We start from the raw sequence: 17,867 nt of genomic DNA on the forward strand, positions 1-17,867 counted from the left end.
AATTCAGAGCCAAATCTGAATCAAATTGCATTTGCTTAGCCTCCTAGACAGCCCTCATTAGACTCTTTCAGTAGATTTGCCAGTTTACCTAGAATCGTTATTCAGCCTCTTCTCCACAAAGAACAGATAACCTAGCACTCAGCTCTTCCCTTCACGACATACTTCATTTAATCCAGTGTTAACCATTCTGAGTGATAGGTGCAGCTGTAGCTGGTGCAGGTGCTCTTTGCCCTCTCCTGCGTTGTCCTTGCCCATAATGGTACAAGTAGAGTGATTAAAACCTCCAGATGTCGGTGACCTTGTCTGCATTATTCATGAGCCATGGATTATAAAATATTTTCTTCACTTGAGCACTGTAAAGATTTCCAGCTTTTCCTTAGCCAACGTCCCATTAAGCTGTGGTTATTTCCTTGCTTTGGCCGGGGCTGTAAGAGCATTATATCATCGTCAGGTGACATTCCTGGATGGATGTAATTGAGGCAGTAACTTCAAGACTCCTCTTGACAACATCTAGTAAGAGACACAATTTTGAAAGCTTCTATAGCTGGATTTACACAGATCCTTAGCCAAAAGTTCATCAACTATATTTCAAGTATCTGCATTTCGCTGTAGAAGAAATACCATTTCTTCTTCGAGCTTTTCAACATAATTCCTTGCCACCAAAGTCTAACCATTAAAGGCATCACTACTTTCTCCTTTTTACAAGAGCTTTTATTGAAATGCATACATGGATTTTTACCAGTATGAGTTTGTGAATTTTATCCAAGTTCAGATTTAACATCTCTGGATCAGATTTGCCCTAATTTTCGTCAGCAAGAGTCTTCTAAGAATTAATTTGTAAGACCTGCTTGTAAGCTCTAGCATCCCTTGCTATTAAGGATCTATAAAGTTCTTGAGGTTCCTCATTGCATTCACTTTTCTGCTATGTTAATTTTACGGATTCATTTCCAGAAAGCAATTGTTTCAGTGAGCTTCCATCCTCATACTTATATAAGCAGATGAGCTCTATAGGTTTATCCTTTGAATACTCTTCAGGTACGTGTATTTGACTAAACCTACCACAATCAGGAATTTTTGTTTTCAGCTGAGGCCCACATTTAAGGCTGCTGAAGTAAAACACAAGTACTGCATAAACGCTTGTGCTGGCCAGATTTACAGTTGGATTTATATTTATTTTCTAAACATCTAGAAAAATATCACGTTCAGGTCTTGGGTTGCAGTAACTCTTAGTACATAGTAATGTAATATTGAGAAAAAAAAACTAAATATTGCTCATGCAGCTTTTGCAATAGCTGCATCTCAAATCCAACACATTCACACTTGGCAGCCAGCACCTAAAGCTGGGAGGAATGCATGAGGCATTGTCTATCAGCCATTTGTGAGTAGTTTAAAATAAACATCAAAATTAATGATGTGTTTAGTTTTGATTAGCTTCATGGCATCACTCCTAGATTTGATACGTGTCTCTAGAACCCAGCTCCCACTACTCCTAAGTTGTTCACCAGTCCCAGGCTGTGCTCTGCTTGCATTGTCAGATCCTGGCGACTACTCCTAAGCACAAGAAGAAAACTCATCTGCTGATACATCCCTATGAAGCAAAGGCTGAAAATCATTTTTCGATTTTGAACTCCAGCAGAAGCTGTGAAGACTCCTGCTTCTTCATTTGACTCGCTGAAAAGCCTTCACAAAGCACCTCGTCCACACCATGCACCACGCCAACGCACAACTTCGGCTGGGCTGAGCCAAGACCACCAGTAGCCATCCACTGGCCAGCGTGGCTGAGGGTACCAGGAGCCAAATGCCTCAGAGATACTTGTGCATCCTGTAAAGCAAGAGCTGATTTCTTAGCTTGACTTCACACTAAGAGGATACCCAGCATTCGAAAAGAATCTCAGTCTGCTGCTGCTGTCTGACAGCACAGAAGAAGGGCATTGGCTGTAGCAAATAAACACATTATTTTGTACGACAAATAACTGCCCCCAAAGTCAAAACATCGAAGAGGAGCCTACTCTATAAATTCTTAATTCACACAAGCCACTGAGTCCAGAAAAAGCCAAATACATAATTTCCAAGCACTGAAAAATAGAGAGCAATGTAAGAATTAAGACACAATAATCCAAAATATCTCTTCTCATGCATAGCCAGGATTATCTGTATTGCAAAATCGATATGTCAGGAAGAGTTACCATATGGTTTCATTGCCAGCAAGCTGCAGATTTATGTTTTGCTGATAAGGAAACAGAAATGAAAGAGTAAGTAAAGCACGCTTGCCCATTGTACATTTCCTGTGCTCCTTCTCCCTCCCTATAGCAAAACACTGAAAATGAAAATCAAATACATTGCATAAGTACGTCAAAATGATCTAAAACATAGCAGTAATTACCTGAAAGCATTTTGTCAAGATAGCCAGCTGCTGTTTGTGCAGAAATAGAGCCATCCACGACTTTGCCTCATTATTCCCATACACACGTAACTCAAGCTTTTGTGTTGCTTGTTGTTGACTATTTAATGCAACTAAAGCATGCTGTAATAGCCAGATGCCAGAAAGAGACGGAACATTAGGTTCTACAAACCCTGAAGAAAACAAACAGGCTGATGATATTATTTCTGCAAGTCTATTTCCTTACAAAAGCACACTTTAGAAATTACTGTCCCCGAAGTCACAGGCATGATGTTCAACATCCGCAGCAAGCTCATAGAAGAGCTCTTGGAAGAGCTTGCTATGTCAAAAGGAAAGAAAAAAAAAGGCAGTTAGAACCGGGATGTGAAATGAAGCAGCCTCTCCCCCTCGGCCAGCAGCACGCCGCCCGCCTGTGCTGCCCAGGAGCCCTGCCAGGGCTGCGCTGCCAGCTGCGTGAAGTGCTGCAGCAACAACGTGCTGCCACGAGGAGCTTATCCTGCCCCTAGGAGATTCACACACTGGCACGGTTTTTTAAAAACTTGCTGTTAAAGGTGACACCAACCCAGCAGTGACAGCGGGGAGCCCGGGCTTTGGAAGCTGCACAACTTGCAGCAGCCCCTTCATCATGCTGCAGGCACCGGGCAGCGCGCCCCCAAGGCTCCCTGCAGCTCGCCCATCCCACAGAGCGACCTGCTTCAACAGCTAACAGCAACTCACGTCAGCAAGCTCTGCAATGAGCGGCTTGCCCTTTCCCATCTCTTTCTCTGTTTTCTGAGAGTCGTGTTTAAAACGGAGCTGCTGGAAGCTGTTACACACCTGGAGGATGCCCCTCGGGCGGACAGGGCCAGGCTCAGCTCCGTGCTCACGGCTTGGTGGTGCCTTGGCCCAGCTGCAGCGACACGGGTGGGTGTCCCTGGGGCAGTGTCCCCAGGGCATGCGTTCTCAGAGCGGGCCTGCCAAGGGACCAGCACAACTACAACAGCAAGGTGGCAAGGTGCCTGCAGGAGGCATCTATCTCTCAGAACACAGTCCAAAAAGAAACACAACTGTTAGCAATACATGGGCCCTGCATCTGCCCGACTTCAGCATTTCCAAATTAAAATACTTCATATGAATTATTTTGGTTTTCTACTGGAAAATTAATTTTAAATTTGTGAAAGGGGGAAGCCAATTGCTGTTCATTCTCACAGGCCACCATCACCCACACATGGAAATGCTTTTTCAAAAAAGTTTGTTGTCCCGTTGATGAAGAGTTTCCACGCAGAGGAAGCAGGAAAGGATTTGAAGAAAGCTTCTGCTGGCTGTGTTCACACCTCGGTACTCAATGAGGTGCCTGCCCACACTTGTGTTGTGGTGGTTAAATGAGGCACCCAGCTGGAGACCGCTCTGCAGCATGACATGACAGGGGCACCCACCAGCAGTACCTGGTGGGAGGAACAAGGGACACCAGAAGTGCTGAGCCATTTCTGGGTTCCGGGGCCATTTTGGTTTGGACCCCATCCTGCTGCACCTCACCTCTGACCGCACGCAGCAGGCAGTAAATCACTAAATCACCTTTCCAACGATGCTGAGGTTGAGCAGGCGCTGGTGCTGTCCCCATGCAGCTGAGAGCTGCGGGATGCCTCCACTACCTTAACGAAGGGCTGCCAATTAGTTATAATAGCTAATATACCTAGGGCTATATTAGCTATATAGCTGCAATCCCTACTTCCAGGTCTGACAACATACAGGAACATATTGACTGCTACACAGTTCCTGACTACTCAGGGCGCCCTTCGGCAGGGAGGCGATGGTGAAGCCTACCTCAGGGTCTTGTCGTGCCTGCTAAGGGAGCAAAAATCATCAGGCAGCAGCAAATGTTTGGCTTCTGCCTCTGAGCAAGACCCTCGCAATGCGCTCTGGCAGTCTCACATCCACATCCAGCAGAACCCTGCACAGGCAGGTCCACATCTAAGCCAGACAAATTTGGTTCATCCCCATTTACAATACCGAGCCCTTTTCTTTCCTCCTTCACTCCCTCCCAGCATTTTTCATCCGGCTTTTTTGCCACTCGATGTAGCGAACAAGCCACGGCGAGATTTAGGAGTCAAAACTAACCACGTCGCAGCTCTGCTCTGAAATACTCCCCGTCTGCAGGGGCTGCCAGCAATTTTAATCCATGCAAAATCCAAGCCACATATCACTGAGATGCTAGATTAGGGTTTGCTGACAACGTGCACAATCTGCTCCTATTTCCAACATAAATAATGTGCAGGATTGGTGTAAAGTGGTTCTTGTTTGTGTCTTCCATGGTGCTCTTTTAAGAGAGGATTTGTTCCAGTCACTGGACTGCCATCTCCATCACTGATTTTTTTTTTGCCAATTTACTTCAAGTCAGGTTATTCTCATCTGGAGATTTTACCCTGGGATCTAGCAACAAGGAGGATACTGAGTATGTTTCTTATGGGAACAATTAATTGAGAAATAAGAACTCAATGAAAAATGAGGTATTTGATGAAGTCCCCAGTAAAGCAAGAACAGATGGGTTTTCTGCATGTTATTAGTCTGTTTACCAACAGCACTGGAAAAGTAGGTTGTGACACTTCTGAAAAGTTAATATTGCAGCTTTCAAGAACGGGAAGGATCCATTAAACCTAAAGTAAATTCAAAGCATTCATCCGTTTACCTCTTCACCATTGCTTCTATATTAAAAAAATAAGATAAAATAATAATTAAAAAACAAACAAACCAAAAAAACCACAAGCATCCCCTATAGAGCACACCAGAGTTATGTCTCAATGCAAGCAGTTCCCAAATAAAGATGACCCATGGAAGTACTGCCAGCAGCTGCTTTTGTGGCCGATTGTTTAGCGAACGGAGCTAATATTGCTGATGGGCTCCCCTCTTTGTCATTCCAAAGCAGATAATAAATAAACGATGCATTTGCACAATGCACGGTTTGTGGCCTTGTTTCTAAAATAAAGACCCCATGGAGAATAAAATTAAGAAGAATAATTTGAAACAAGCTTTTCAGTTGCGCACCAGCCTAGACCCTGACTGCACCAGGTGTGCAGGCAGACCCACTGGGGCAGCCCAAAGCCCCCACGTCTGGGCATGAGGGGTCTGGCCCTCGCTGTGCTCATCTCCCAGGTCCGATGGCCCTGCTTCTTGCAGAATAAGTGCTGGTATTTACAAGGACCAAAGTAACCAGCTACACAACAGCCCACTCATCTACAGAGGGTCCTCAGCCCTCCCCACACCCCGCTCTGCTGCCTTGGTCCCGCTGTCCCCAGCCAGGCTCTGAGCTTCGTCCTTGCTGGCGAGGTGTTTCTGAGGGAGCAGTGGGCCGGAGAAGCCTGTAGGCTTATATTTTCAACTTGCATCATTACTTTTGCCCAGCGCTCATGAATAACCTCTCATTTGTTAAACCTGTGCAGCCAACTGCAACACTTCTGCAGGCGGTGCAAAGCGGTACGTGGGCTCCATTAGCCAGGCACTGCATCTTCCACTGGCAACTGCCATGACCAGAACAGTTAAATTTGTTCCTTGGCCATAGTAAAGGTAATCTATTATCTCAGAACAATGCTCAAAGCCTTTTTCAGCATCACAATAACTGCAAGAAAACAACCAACACACACTAAATAAAAATAAATAGGCATGCTAAAGAAGGCCAGAAAAATCCAGATTTCAGCATCCAACTTGGTATTTAGCATCTTGCTGACATGGACCAGGTATCAATGGGAAAACACACAAGGTTTAGGAGCCGCCACTCCTTGGTGAGCCCTTCGCTGTGCCCATACAGATGCCCAGCGTGACAGAGAACCACCAACTGCTTGCAGGAGTCAAACTTTCCAAACCCTCTCCTTACCACAACAGCCTCCCTTCTTACTGAGATAACCAAGATCCCAGGAGCACTAAGAGTCCTGTTAGTATTTATAAGCAGCTATATGCTCTTTACCTGCAAGTAAGTTACAGGCAGAAAAAGGATGGGTGAATGCAATAAATGGTGTGCTTGAACAGTGCCACCTTGGGCAGCACAGCAGAGCTGGCCCAAACCATTCCCATGGCAGGTTTTCTGAGCAGAGATTGATGCGGCTGCTGTGGCAGAGCTGAGCACTTCTCACACAGGTATTGATTTATACAGTGTTTCTGATGGGCATTTCTGGGCTCTGGAGAAGGCTCCGGGCACTTGTTTGTGGAAAACCAAATAGGACAACCTGGCCCTTTATGCCTGAGAGCAGAAGCTCTGGTGGAATTGTCCTTGTTTTTGTTCCCTTTAAAATACAGAAAGAAGAAAAATGTTGAAACCATGTTGTCCAGCCAGTTCTAACACAAACACGTTATTAGCTCTGGACCTACCACTGGGGCCAGGAAAAGGCCATTCTGTCAGAACATGCTTCAGCTTTGTGGCTTTTCACCTACAAAACGGTTTAGCACCTCTGAGGAATCTTGTAAAACCATTTGTCTTTTTCTCTTTAGAGGAGACGAATTTTATTTATTTTTTTTTAAACACTTAAGTTCGTCAATTTTATATTTAACCTGAAAGCAAGCTGGTAACAAATTCAACATTTTCTGGCTTCCCTACATAATTATCAATGTTTTCTTGCCAAAATTAAACTAACTACATCTTCAGTAAACTGAGCAAGACTCAGATTTTACTGTTTTTTGCAGGTAAAGAAAGTAACACAGAGAAACCAGCAGCAGTTCTGTCCATTATGCTCCAGAGCTACAGCTTCAACACACAAGTCACCGGTGGGTGCTTCTGGTGGCCCTCAGTGGGCTGTGCAGACAAGGAGAGCTGGCAGAGCTCAGCTGGCAACCTCGACATCTCAAACAGGCACAGGGTGTGCAATAGAAGTTCTTATCTGAACACGCATGATGAAAAAACTGAACACAAATAAGATGCCCTGGCAATATCAGGAATCTCCTGCTTTTAATACGGCTTTTGGTACATTTAATTTGCAATAGAAAGGGTAGAACCTCAACACTTCATTGAAACGCTGCCAACTGGAGAAGCCAAAAGAAAACCTCAGACCTACTTTCATGGGGAAAGGACAGGTCCATTCGGAGCCATGGGTGGACGAAGGACGCCCTGCCCTACATTTGGCTAGGGCAGAGGCCGCTGCTCTCGCCCCTGTTGCACCCCGCAGGAGCCGGCCGCTGCGTCCCACAAGAAGGATGTGAGTGTCCCTGTGCATCCCCGCTAACCTGGGCACTACGAGAGCCCCACACAGCACCCACAACAGACTATCTGCCTCTAACAGCTGCCCTGGTTTGTGCAAACACGCTTAGGGTGGTGAATGCCGCTGATAAAAGCAGATGTCCCCTGATGAGGTGGCCTCTCACGTCCACACCGTGTCTGCCTGCCAGTGACAACCTCTGTGTGCCGCCGAAATCCCTGCAGCCGGGGCAAGGAGCTGAGCATGGCACTGGTGCTGCCTTGGCCCAACAGTGCTGAAGCGGGCTGAGCTGGCCAGACCCGCCTCGGTCTCTGCAAAATCCACCCCAGAATGAAAGCCTAAGTGGACACTTTAGAGTGCTTGCTGCCAACAGTTTTGGCCAAAATCGACAAGATGTAAGAGATGTTTGCACAGAGCACTTATTCAAAAAGAATACGAAAAATTTTCAAGCTTGTTTTTTTGAAGCCACTTTGTTGTTTTAAAACAAACCATTTAATACAGGTTTGTCTGTTCTCTTTCAGCTAAACACTCCAATATTGCAGCAATGCGGGTCAACCTGGAAAAAGATTTTCCCTTCTGCTGTCCCAACTTGTAGCACAGTCCCTGACTTCCCTACTGGTGACAATTCTGGCACCACTTGCCCAGCCCCCTGGCAGCAGCTGTCACCCCTTTGCTCTCAGATGGCCCCAGCACAAGTGTCAGCATACGGGGCCAGATGCAGCCCTTGCTGCCCAGCCCCGACCCCACTCAGGATCAGCACAGATGCCACAGCAACAAACAAACAGCACTGCTTTCTGCCCATCTCTTGGACCCGCACAGCCAGGGCATCTCCAGCCACCCTGCTAAACAAAACCAACCCGAATGCCAGTGAGCTCGCCTGCATTTGCTCCCCTTTGCTGTTCCTTACCAGGTTTGCTGCTTGAAGATGCTAAAAGTGCACCACGGAACAGTGACCTGCCATTCAAAGCTGTCAGCAAGAATTTCTGTGAATAATTGATTTTTTTAGACACTGGTCTGCAAGACTTAGCAATAGCATGCAATTTATTATGGCGATAGAAATCACTCATGGACTGAGACACCAACAGATTTTAAAACTTCCTTAGCAGTTTTTAATTGCTTGTCATTTTCCTTCCCTCCTTTTTGCTGCTGGGGTGGGTTTTGTGGTGCCAGGCTTCACACACAGCAGCAATGGAGCAGCAGAACAGCTCGGCCACAGCTGGGGGTGTGGAAGCCCTGCCCCAGCCTGCAGCAGCCCTGCCAGCACCGTGAAGATTAACAGTGCAAGTCGATGGGCACATCTGCCTGTGGCCCCTCTGGCCATCGGAATTAGCGGGAGATGACTTGAAGACGGATGGGGACACCAGCGTAAGGACAGGGAAGCCGTCCACCGTGTTTACTCTTCTCCACTAAACCAGTAAATGATTGCTGGCCAGTTACACGCAGGATGGCCTGCAGCTTAGGCACATGGACCAAAGGGCAGCAGCCCCGCTCGCACAGGACGCTCCGACCTGCCTCGGGCCTGCTCTGCCAGTGAGCTAGATGACAGACAGCTTTTGGAAGGCTTATGTGTTCAGGCAGCACACCAGGCAGGAATAGCCTAGGATTAAATAGAGGGAGAAACTTAGTTCCAGCCTGTATTGCAGTAACAGGCTGAATGCTATGGCTCCTCCTTGCCTGTACAGAACGGCACCAGCTTTGTGGGGCCGCTTGTTGTGGAGAAAGGCAAAAGCGGCCCTCCCAGGCTGGGTGCGCCTCGCGACCTGACCAGGCAGCAAAGCTCATAGTGCTGGAGAGGGCTGGGCACGCGGGGAGAAGCCCTCCTGTGCCTCATCCTGCTCCTCCACATGAAGGCACACGTTTCTGCTCTCCTGAGCTGGGGGAACCAAACAACCAGTCGTGCCGTGCCCCCAGCGCCTCCTCCTGCCACCCCAGCCCAGGGGCTCCCTCTGAACACTGCTTCCAAGGCCCCACTTTCACTCAGGTTTTTACCCACCATCTTCCCCACACCTAACCCACCTCCTGTCCACATTGTCACTTCCCTAAACAATTCCCAAAGACCCTCTGCTTAGGAGACTCGTACAGGTGCGTGGCGCTGCATTTGGCTTTATTTTATCCCGGAGATAAGGCCTCAGTAACCATTTACAACTACATTAAAGGAAAAGCAAGCAGTTCACCTGTGTTTCCAGGAGCCGCTGTTGTTCAGACTGATGCTGACACCACCGTGCTGCTGGGCCAGCCCCGGCATTCCAGGCCCCGCCAGCAAACACTGCTACATAAAGCAGGCCCCCACTCAGCCCGGCCTTCGGGACCCTCCACAGATACAGGAATTGATTTTATTTGGTGAGTGCTTGTTCGTTCTGCAACTAGGGCATTTCTTACTGTCATCTCACGGCAAAACACAAAGCGAGCAGGCAAAACACAAAGCTTCCACAGCGAATGCAAAATCATCTCCCTGTCACTCTTCAGATCCGCGGAGCCAGTCTAAACTGCTCCACAGAGTAACACAGCTGCTTATCTGCGACTGCATTTGAAAGACTGTGTGTCAATAAAACGCCTAAGTGAAAACAAGCAACTGTCCTATGTGCTGCCTTGTCCCTGTCAAATTATTGAAGGCAAAGCGCTGCGGTGCCAGGTGCATTAAAAGGGAGCGGTAATCCTGACAAATGAGGTAAGTATCTCGTGCTAATTTCCACACAGTTAAAATTCCCTTTGTCGCAGAGTTTCAGATGTGCTGGGAAACTCAGCTTCCCGCGGGAGCCCAGGGATCTCCTGGCCCCGCCACGCAGGGAGGAGCCAAGCCAGCAGCTTGGTCCCTCAGCTCCCTGGGCACAGCGAACCCAGAGATCGCAGGGTTGTTTGGGTGGGTTTGGAGCTGACTTCTGATTTCTGAAATGTCAGTGTTCTGGGTCCAAGACGTTCGGCTCACTTCATTCCCTAGCTGAAATTCATACGTGTTGACATAATTCATCTCTATAACCTAGGTAATTTAAGAGGCGCTTGGACAAAGTATTGGAGAGTACAACAGGGAACCATCTTGCACTGTGGAGGACTGTGCTACACCACCTCATAACTCGTCTCCTTCCCTATTTCGCATCGTTCTATAGCTTTTATGACAAGCACAAAAATCAATCTCTCAAAGCAATAGCAATGCTTGGTCCGAACACAGAGTCACTGAGATTAGCATCTTGCAGTACAGGAGATAAAGCCAATTAGCTGAAATTCTGCCACCGCCACTTCTTTTATTTAACAGAAGGTTTCACTTTGATCTCATGGGAGAAAAAGGAAGGAGAAATAACCCTTTAAGAAATTACACGCCCATCTACTCCAGGTTGTCTCACATCCTGCCCTGCAGAATGAAAATTCAGGATGAAGATTTTCTTCTCCAGTATAGAAACTGAGCTGCACCTTGGGATCACAGGAGCGAGCCAAGAACCTCCTCGTAACCCACCTGCAGAGTGGCAGTGCTCTCTGCTCTGAACAACAACTTTGCTTTTGCTTTCCTGGAAGAGCAGCCATAAGTTCTCGCGACACATTTTCAGTTTCTGCACTAGCAAGGACACAAACTCACTGCAGAAAAAAGCAGCATGTGCCAAAAGAACAGACACCGTGGGTCACACCAAAGCTAAACCAGCCTGGTACTTCTGTCCCACCAGGGCCACCCAGAGAACAGCACAACCGAGCAAGTACCTAGCGATACCTCCTCCAGCAAATCGCAGCTCAGGTCTGTCCTAAGCCAGAGGTGGTGTCTTTCCCCTAAATGGTGCCTGCTAGGTAACTTCTTGCAGGAATTTGTCTGGACGTAGCATGCGCAGTTTCCTGCGGCACATCCCACAGGTTATTTGCAGCTTACCTTAGGCAGCCTCTCTTCCCTCCTGGTTTGGGAAGGCAGAGGGATACGGCCAAACCACAACTACCAACAGCCCAGCAGCAAGAGGGCTACCAAGTTCTAACCCGGCATCATAGTTTGGCACATTTTGTATTTCTTTCCTACGTTACCTTTGTCTGTGGCTGCACTGATGCATTTGCAGAAGCAGGTTGGTGTTTCTAGCAGCAGGTGCTGCCCCAATCTGGGGCAGAGCAGCCTTAAGAGCTATAAGATTGCACTGGGGGCTGGGGGAAGAACCACAGCACAAACCAAGGTGCCGTTCTAGACAAACAGGGCTAGAGCCCCAGCTTCAGTGATGTGGAGACTGAAAATAATTACACGCCTTTACTACTCCTTCCTCCCTTTCCTATTCCACCCGACGAGCCCCTGCTATAATCTGAGCAGCTTCAGGGGCAGCAGCACCTCGGTGACAGCCCAGCGGCTGTGCTGCCCGCAGCTCTGCAGCCACGGGGCCGTCCCTGCCTCTGCTTGACAGTGCCCACAGGGCAGGAAACCGCTCAGTCACCACTTCGATGAGCATTTCAGAGGCTTCTCCAGATAATATAACGGGCCTGGCAAGAAATGGTTGATGAGCATCTGTCCACAGTAAACTACTGCAGCAAGGCAATAATGCTGTAATGCTGCTGTGACAACACAACAACCACAAGATGATAAGGAAAACATAAAAGCATCAGTATCATTTAAAAACACAATTGAAGAAGGCTTCTTCGCAGCCTCGAGAGGCACCGGGACAGTTTGCTGCACTCTTCCCCTGCCCACGCTCCCGCTCTGCGCATTTGCCCGTCTGCTAGCAGAGCACGAGAGCAGCACAGCGAGCGTCCCAGCACCCACCTGCAGCCACAGCTGTTGCTTGGCTGTGACTGGGAGGTGGAAATGAGGCTGAGCTTGCTGCTTGCTTTGCAGTGCTCTGCTGAACCTTCCCCAGCAAAGGGTGGCAGTCCAGGAGGGATGGTGGGAGGGAGACACCAGCCCTCAGCAGGCAGGCAGGAGCAGGAAGAGCAGAGCATGCCTGAATGTCACAGCTGCGTTGCAGGAAGCTGTCAGACCCTAAGTGTTAAATGCATCAGGCTGTGCGATGAACTTCTTTTAACTTCCCTCTCATTCATATATTGATTCAAATGGAAATCTTGCAATGCTTTCGTTCATCCCCTGCACAAGGAGCATTAGAAGGAGTTTGTCCACGTGACTTATTATTAGCGCCCTGCCGGCCAGGGCCAGAAATTTTACTCAATCAAAGCAGCAAAGAAAAATGATCACCAATAACAACACGATAAATGAAAGGTGCTGTATAACAGTTGTCATCAGCTCTCTCTGGAGGTCACTTCTCCGGCAAATGCTGCTGCGTAAATAACGTGTCACATTTTAAATTAAGCATCCTGAGCAAGAGTTTAATTTAAAATTATATACCACTTAGCCATAATTTTAGCTATCCAAACCACTCAGATTTAACAGCAGCACATCCGGCTAGCTCAGTACACTTGTAGCAACAAACTGACATTCAGCCAAGGTGAAACCTGTGTGGATGGGGAAGGCCAGGACAGACCTCCACAGCAGTGGGCAAAGAGGCAGTGAGGGAGCTCGCAGGGAACATGCGACTGGTGGGTCTGGCAAAAGTGCCTGCTGCGAGCATCTCTGCTGGCCCCACAATAGATGCACACTTACATGCAGGTGTATCTGTGCCCTGGTCCTGCGCAGCCCCTTCTGACTCCAATCTGGCACCCACTAATAATAACTCCTGGTCCACATCACTGTTTCAGGTGGTTTGGGAAGGACAGTGCGACCTGTTCTGGCTGGGAACATGGCCAAAGGAGGACTGCCCCTAGCTAGCCCTGGCCTGAAAATAGGTTTCTCCTTTTCAGCTTCTCCACACAAAGCCTAAGTAATCAGGTTCTTCAGTACAGGAAGAAACGTCTCCTTAGAGGTACTATAACAAACATAACACCACATTCTCTTGTTCTGACTTCAAAAATACAGATGGTGAAAAATGCCCGTATTTGCTAGCTGTGGAGTACAGCGATCCAGCTTGACCCAGGAGCCAGGTTTGTGGCATCCGAGGCATTAACCGAGGCTGAGATGCCAGTCTGCATGCCGAGTTTTTTTGGTAGATCCCACACTCCTGGGAGTTTTGCCACAGGTCTGTATAGGGCAAGATTATCCCATGCAGGAAGAAGAAAGGCTGAGCACAACATGGGACGTGCCCTTCCAACCCATCTCGCCTGTGGGCACAGCCCAGCCTGAGGGGACGGTTTGACACAACAAATAAATGGAGCCCAACACACGTGATTTTGCACAAGCAAAAAAGTCAATAATTAGCAGCATTAGCAAAAACTAGAGAAACAGAGTCCACGCCTGTGTTTGAGTTGTTAATTCTGAGGGACGCTCCCCAGAACCTGTTCCATGTTTTTAAAAACGAACCGCTCTATTAAATTCAAATTAAACGCGCAGTTAGGCACACTCAGCGGGTGCAATTTAAAGCATCGCTACACCATCAGCCCAAACACGTTTGCTCATTTCCACCAGCATCATAAAAACCGGGTCATCGATAAAGTCCGCCAGGACCGCAGGGGTGAACTCAATCACAGCTAGCTGGGTGCGGGGGGACGGGCTGCAGGGAGATGAGGTCCCCAGGCTCGAGAAGTGCTGAGCACTGCTGGTGCTGAAGGCAGGGAACTCTGCCTACACTGCAAGCTGCAGCAGGCAGGGAGAGCCTGGGCGAGCAGCACAGCACAGAGCTCCGGCAGGCTCCTCTTGCTTTACCTTACCAGCCTCAGGGCTCGCCGGGGCTGCAAGCAGGCAGCTGCTAGAGCCCGACCCAGCACCGCTGTGGGCAGCAGGACCCTTCTGTGTCCCCCAGCCCCTGAAAGTTGCAGAAGTGACAGCCCAGGTGCAGCGTGCGCGTCCCACCTGTGCTAGGGCCAGAGCCCCATCGGCTCCCATCGCTAGCAAGTTCACCGCTCCCAGCCCAGCCAAGGAGCTCTGGAAACGTGCTCTCCTGCCCAGGTTGGGCAACGAAACTGGGGTGGAAGGGGCCAGAAGAGGAAGCAAGAGAGCTTTGATTCATTTCCCATTCCACCCCTCGGTGCATCACCCTATGAGAGCGGAACACCCGGGGCTCCATTTTCTCCCCGGGCTGTTTCACGCCCGCCGGGAGGCTGGCTGGGCTCGGGGCCGGCAGCTCCCGGCAGCACGACCCGTGCCGAGCCGCTCCCTTCGGGTCGTGCTCCGGCGAGTGAGCTTCGAGCCCCACGAACTCCCCCGGCTGCTGCCCAGCTCCGAGCCGCCGGCCCCATAAAGTCTCCCTTCTCTTGCCCAGCTCCAAGCCCCTTGAGAGCACGGCGGGGGCCTCGCCACCCCTCGGGGTGCCCCCAGAGCTTGGGGGGTGCTGCGGGGAGGGGGCGGCTGAGGGGAGCCCACCCCTGCGGCAGCCGCAGCCCCTCGACGGGGGTTCCCGCAGCCTTCGGGGCGGGACAGGAGACCCCAACCCCCCCCCGGGGGGCCCGCCCCGTGCCCTAAAGGAGGGCCCGGCCGCATCCCTCCGTACCTGTGTAGCCGCGGGGAGGGCCGCCGCCGTCCCGCCCGGGCGCAGCGCTCCGCGGCACCTCCGGGCCCGGCGCCGTGGCTGCCGGCATGGCTGGGCTGAGCTGTGCTGAACCGTGCCGAGCCGAGCCGAGCCGAGCCGTGCCGGCAGGTGCAGCCGTGCCCGCCTCCGCCGCCGGGGCCGGGCCGGGGGGAGGCGGTGTCCCGGGGGAGCCGCCGGCAGCCCGCCCCGCCCCGCCCCGCGGAGGAGGAGGAGGAGGAGGAGGAAGGCGGGGTGAACCCCGGGGTGACACACAGCCACCCCCAGATCACCGGCATCTGACCCCAAACTCAGCCCCCACGGGGCTGTGCCATCGCTCCCAGCCCTGGCCCCGTGCCCCGCTGGCACGCCTGGCCCTAAGCCTCAGGGCAGGGAGCGGGGGCTCGGCCCCAGCCCAGCACCCCCGGGCTGCTGCCCCTGCCCGGGGCCCTGCGACAGCCCCGGGGGGTGAGAGGGCCCTGCTGCGGGAGCTCTGCAAGAAGGCGCTGAGCATACGGGCTGGGGCTATTAACGCTCGCTCCGCTTATTTTACCCTCTCATTATTATTTTTTTTTCCACATGGATTTTAAAAAAAGAGTCTGCAGGAGCAGATTGGGGAGATGAAATTCCAATATGCACCGAGCCCAGACAGACTGAGAGAGATCCGAGGCTCTGCTGGCAGCGCAAGCGGCGAGGGGCCGAACCCATGGGTACCACGGCTGCGCTGTGCCCAGGCTCGGCGCCGCTTCCCCCGTGCTTAGCTGGCAGGGAGGCCGCAGAAATGCTGCGGATATAGAGGGCTGCTATTTCCAGCTCTACAACTGAAACACAGGTTGTAAAAGTAATAGCCACGCTCTAGGAATTTCTTTCTTTTTTTTTTTTTTTTGAAAATTCTGCAGCTTACAAATGAGGTCTGAATTTGCAGTAATGCCAAATACTCCGAAATCCACTCGAAGTCACCAGGAGCGATAGCTCCCACAGTCCACTCCTTCATGCTTGTGAAGCTGGAGGAATACCGAAGGCAGGCAAGTGCCTCAGCGATTTTCTCCTCCAGTCACCGCTCCGAGAGCTGCTATTGCAAGGTCACACACGCCGTGTTACAAGCCAGACCTCCTGTTACATGCACCTCCAGAAGCAAGCTCCAAAGCAGAATGTGAACCCTTCTCTCCTCCTGCTGGCAGCCAGTCTTTCTTCATAATGGAAAGCAAAGCTTTGCCATAACCCAGCAGGGTGGCAGGTCCTGAAAACACCTGCTGAGCGAGCCCCTCCAGCACGGAGCAGCCCTAGGGCCGTGGCTGGAGCCACGCGTGAGGTGACAGCTCGTGCTGCCACCAGCACAAGTCTTGCTGCTGATTTCAGTGGAGGTGGTGGCCAATTACACTGACCCAATTTCTGTAATGCTTACTTAAAGTCCAGCTGTAATAAAAGGGAGTTTTGCCCAAGTAAGGTGTTGCCATCCACCTCTGAACAACGGCAACGTGATTGCACTTTGAGTGCCACCCCTCCCACGCAAATATGCTTTCAATTTAGTGACAAATCTCATCAGTATAACGGGAACACATACAGGAAATTAGGGGGGAAAGAAGAAAGAGCATGAAAGCTTCCATGCTGAATCCCGGTTTACTACAGCGGACCCCTTACTTAGCCTTCAGCACCACTGGAAGCCATGCAGCGCAACTAGACACTTGTTGCCTTTGTGCAGGGGTTGTTTGACTGCTGGATTTCACTAAGCTGCCCTAAGGCACCGTCTTTCTTCTAATCCGAGTTATTAGGGCTGGCTCAAGGCTGCCAAGGGCACAAGACTGCTGAAGCAACACTCCCGATGGCCTCGCTGCCCGCATAGCCCCAGGCTGCAGAGCCCGGCTGCAGGGACAAGCTCCCCATCCCCGGTGCCCAGCCCTCCAGCAGCAGCAGCAGGCTGAGCTCTGGTACCTTCCTCCCCTGCAGCCAGCCCCCTGCCACCTCCTCCTCCTCCCTTTTTGCTGTAGAAGCTGCCTGGCTCCTGCTGAGCATCAGACCCTCATCCCTGAGGCAGCAAAACTGGGTTTTGTCTACCTCACTCAGAAGCTTTGAGCAGGAGGTGTTGCTTGTTCTGTACCTCTCTAAAGGAAGGCCAGTAGCTCTCAGCCGCAGGTTTCTGTTCTAATCAGATAACACATGCACAGGTGTTATTGCTGGAAATCCACCTCAGGCTCAGCAATTAGATTCCTGAAATAAAGTCTAGACCTTTTCAAATGGCAATGAAATCATCTGCTAGGTTGTAAGAAGTGTTAGTGGCCCCAGGGTGCTTCTGAATCAGTGGCGTGCCCCTGCCAAGGGAGGTGGTTCCTCCTTTGGGAGCAGCAACAGCCCTGAGCGCACAGCCTGCCTCAAAGCGTCACCCCTGAGCCTCTGCTGCAGACCACAACATACTCAAGATCTGGCACCTTTGCAAGAGCAGCAGGAGCCAGGCAATTTACCGCTGTTGTACTCAGCCCAAAAAGGGGAAGCAGAGCAGAGGCCCTGCTAGAAAACAGCCTCTAAGGAGGAGCCACAAAGGTTAAATCCTCCCCTGCAGAGAGGAGGCTGCTCATGGCCACGGGGCTGGAGGCACAGGGCACACTGTCTTAGCAGACAGGACTTGAGAAGGATCAGAAAGGAAAAGCTGGAGGAGAGGGTTATTAGGAGCAGGTAGGTATCCTTTTGAAAATCTGAAGTTGCCTTTGAATGGGAAGAGTAGAAAATCCAGCAGATTAAATGTGAACGGCACAAAAAGCAGGTCAAGGAGTAGAAGAGCAATTTGCAGAAAGCATCAAAATGAGTAGTAAATTTCTCCTCAAGTGCCCTACAAGCAGGAATTCTGCCAGAGAGCCTGTGGGGTCTTTG

The 17,867-nt window shown here is 50.4% G+C and overlaps 1 protein-coding gene across 2 annotated transcripts in view; it reads right to left on the minus strand.

Annotated features, from left to right (window-relative positions):
- The window catches only part of SUSD3 (sushi domain containing 3), a 44,091-nt gene that overhangs the window by 18,084 nt on the left and 8,140 nt on the right, over positions 1 to 17,867 (minus strand). The window contains exon 1 of one of the 2 annotated variants that reach the window (XM_035558194.2): positions 14,988 to 15,160. The exons of the other annotated variant lie outside the window; for it this stretch is intronic. Coding sequence (XP_035414087.1) covers positions 14,988 to 15,075 — 88 coding nt within the window. The 5' untranslated portion in view covers positions 15,076 to 15,160. Of the gene's footprint in view, positions 1 to 14,987; positions 15,161 to 17,867 lie in introns of those variants that run through there. 2 annotated transcript variants of the gene reach the window in all.

This window comes from Cygnus atratus, chromosome 10 (genome assembly GCF_013377495.2).
Source record: "Cygnus atratus isolate AKBS03 ecotype Queensland, Australia chromosome 10, CAtr_DNAZoo_HiC_assembly, whole genome shotgun sequence".
Classification (NCBI taxonomy): Eukaryota; Metazoa; Chordata; class Aves; order Anseriformes; family Anatidae; genus Cygnus; species Cygnus atratus.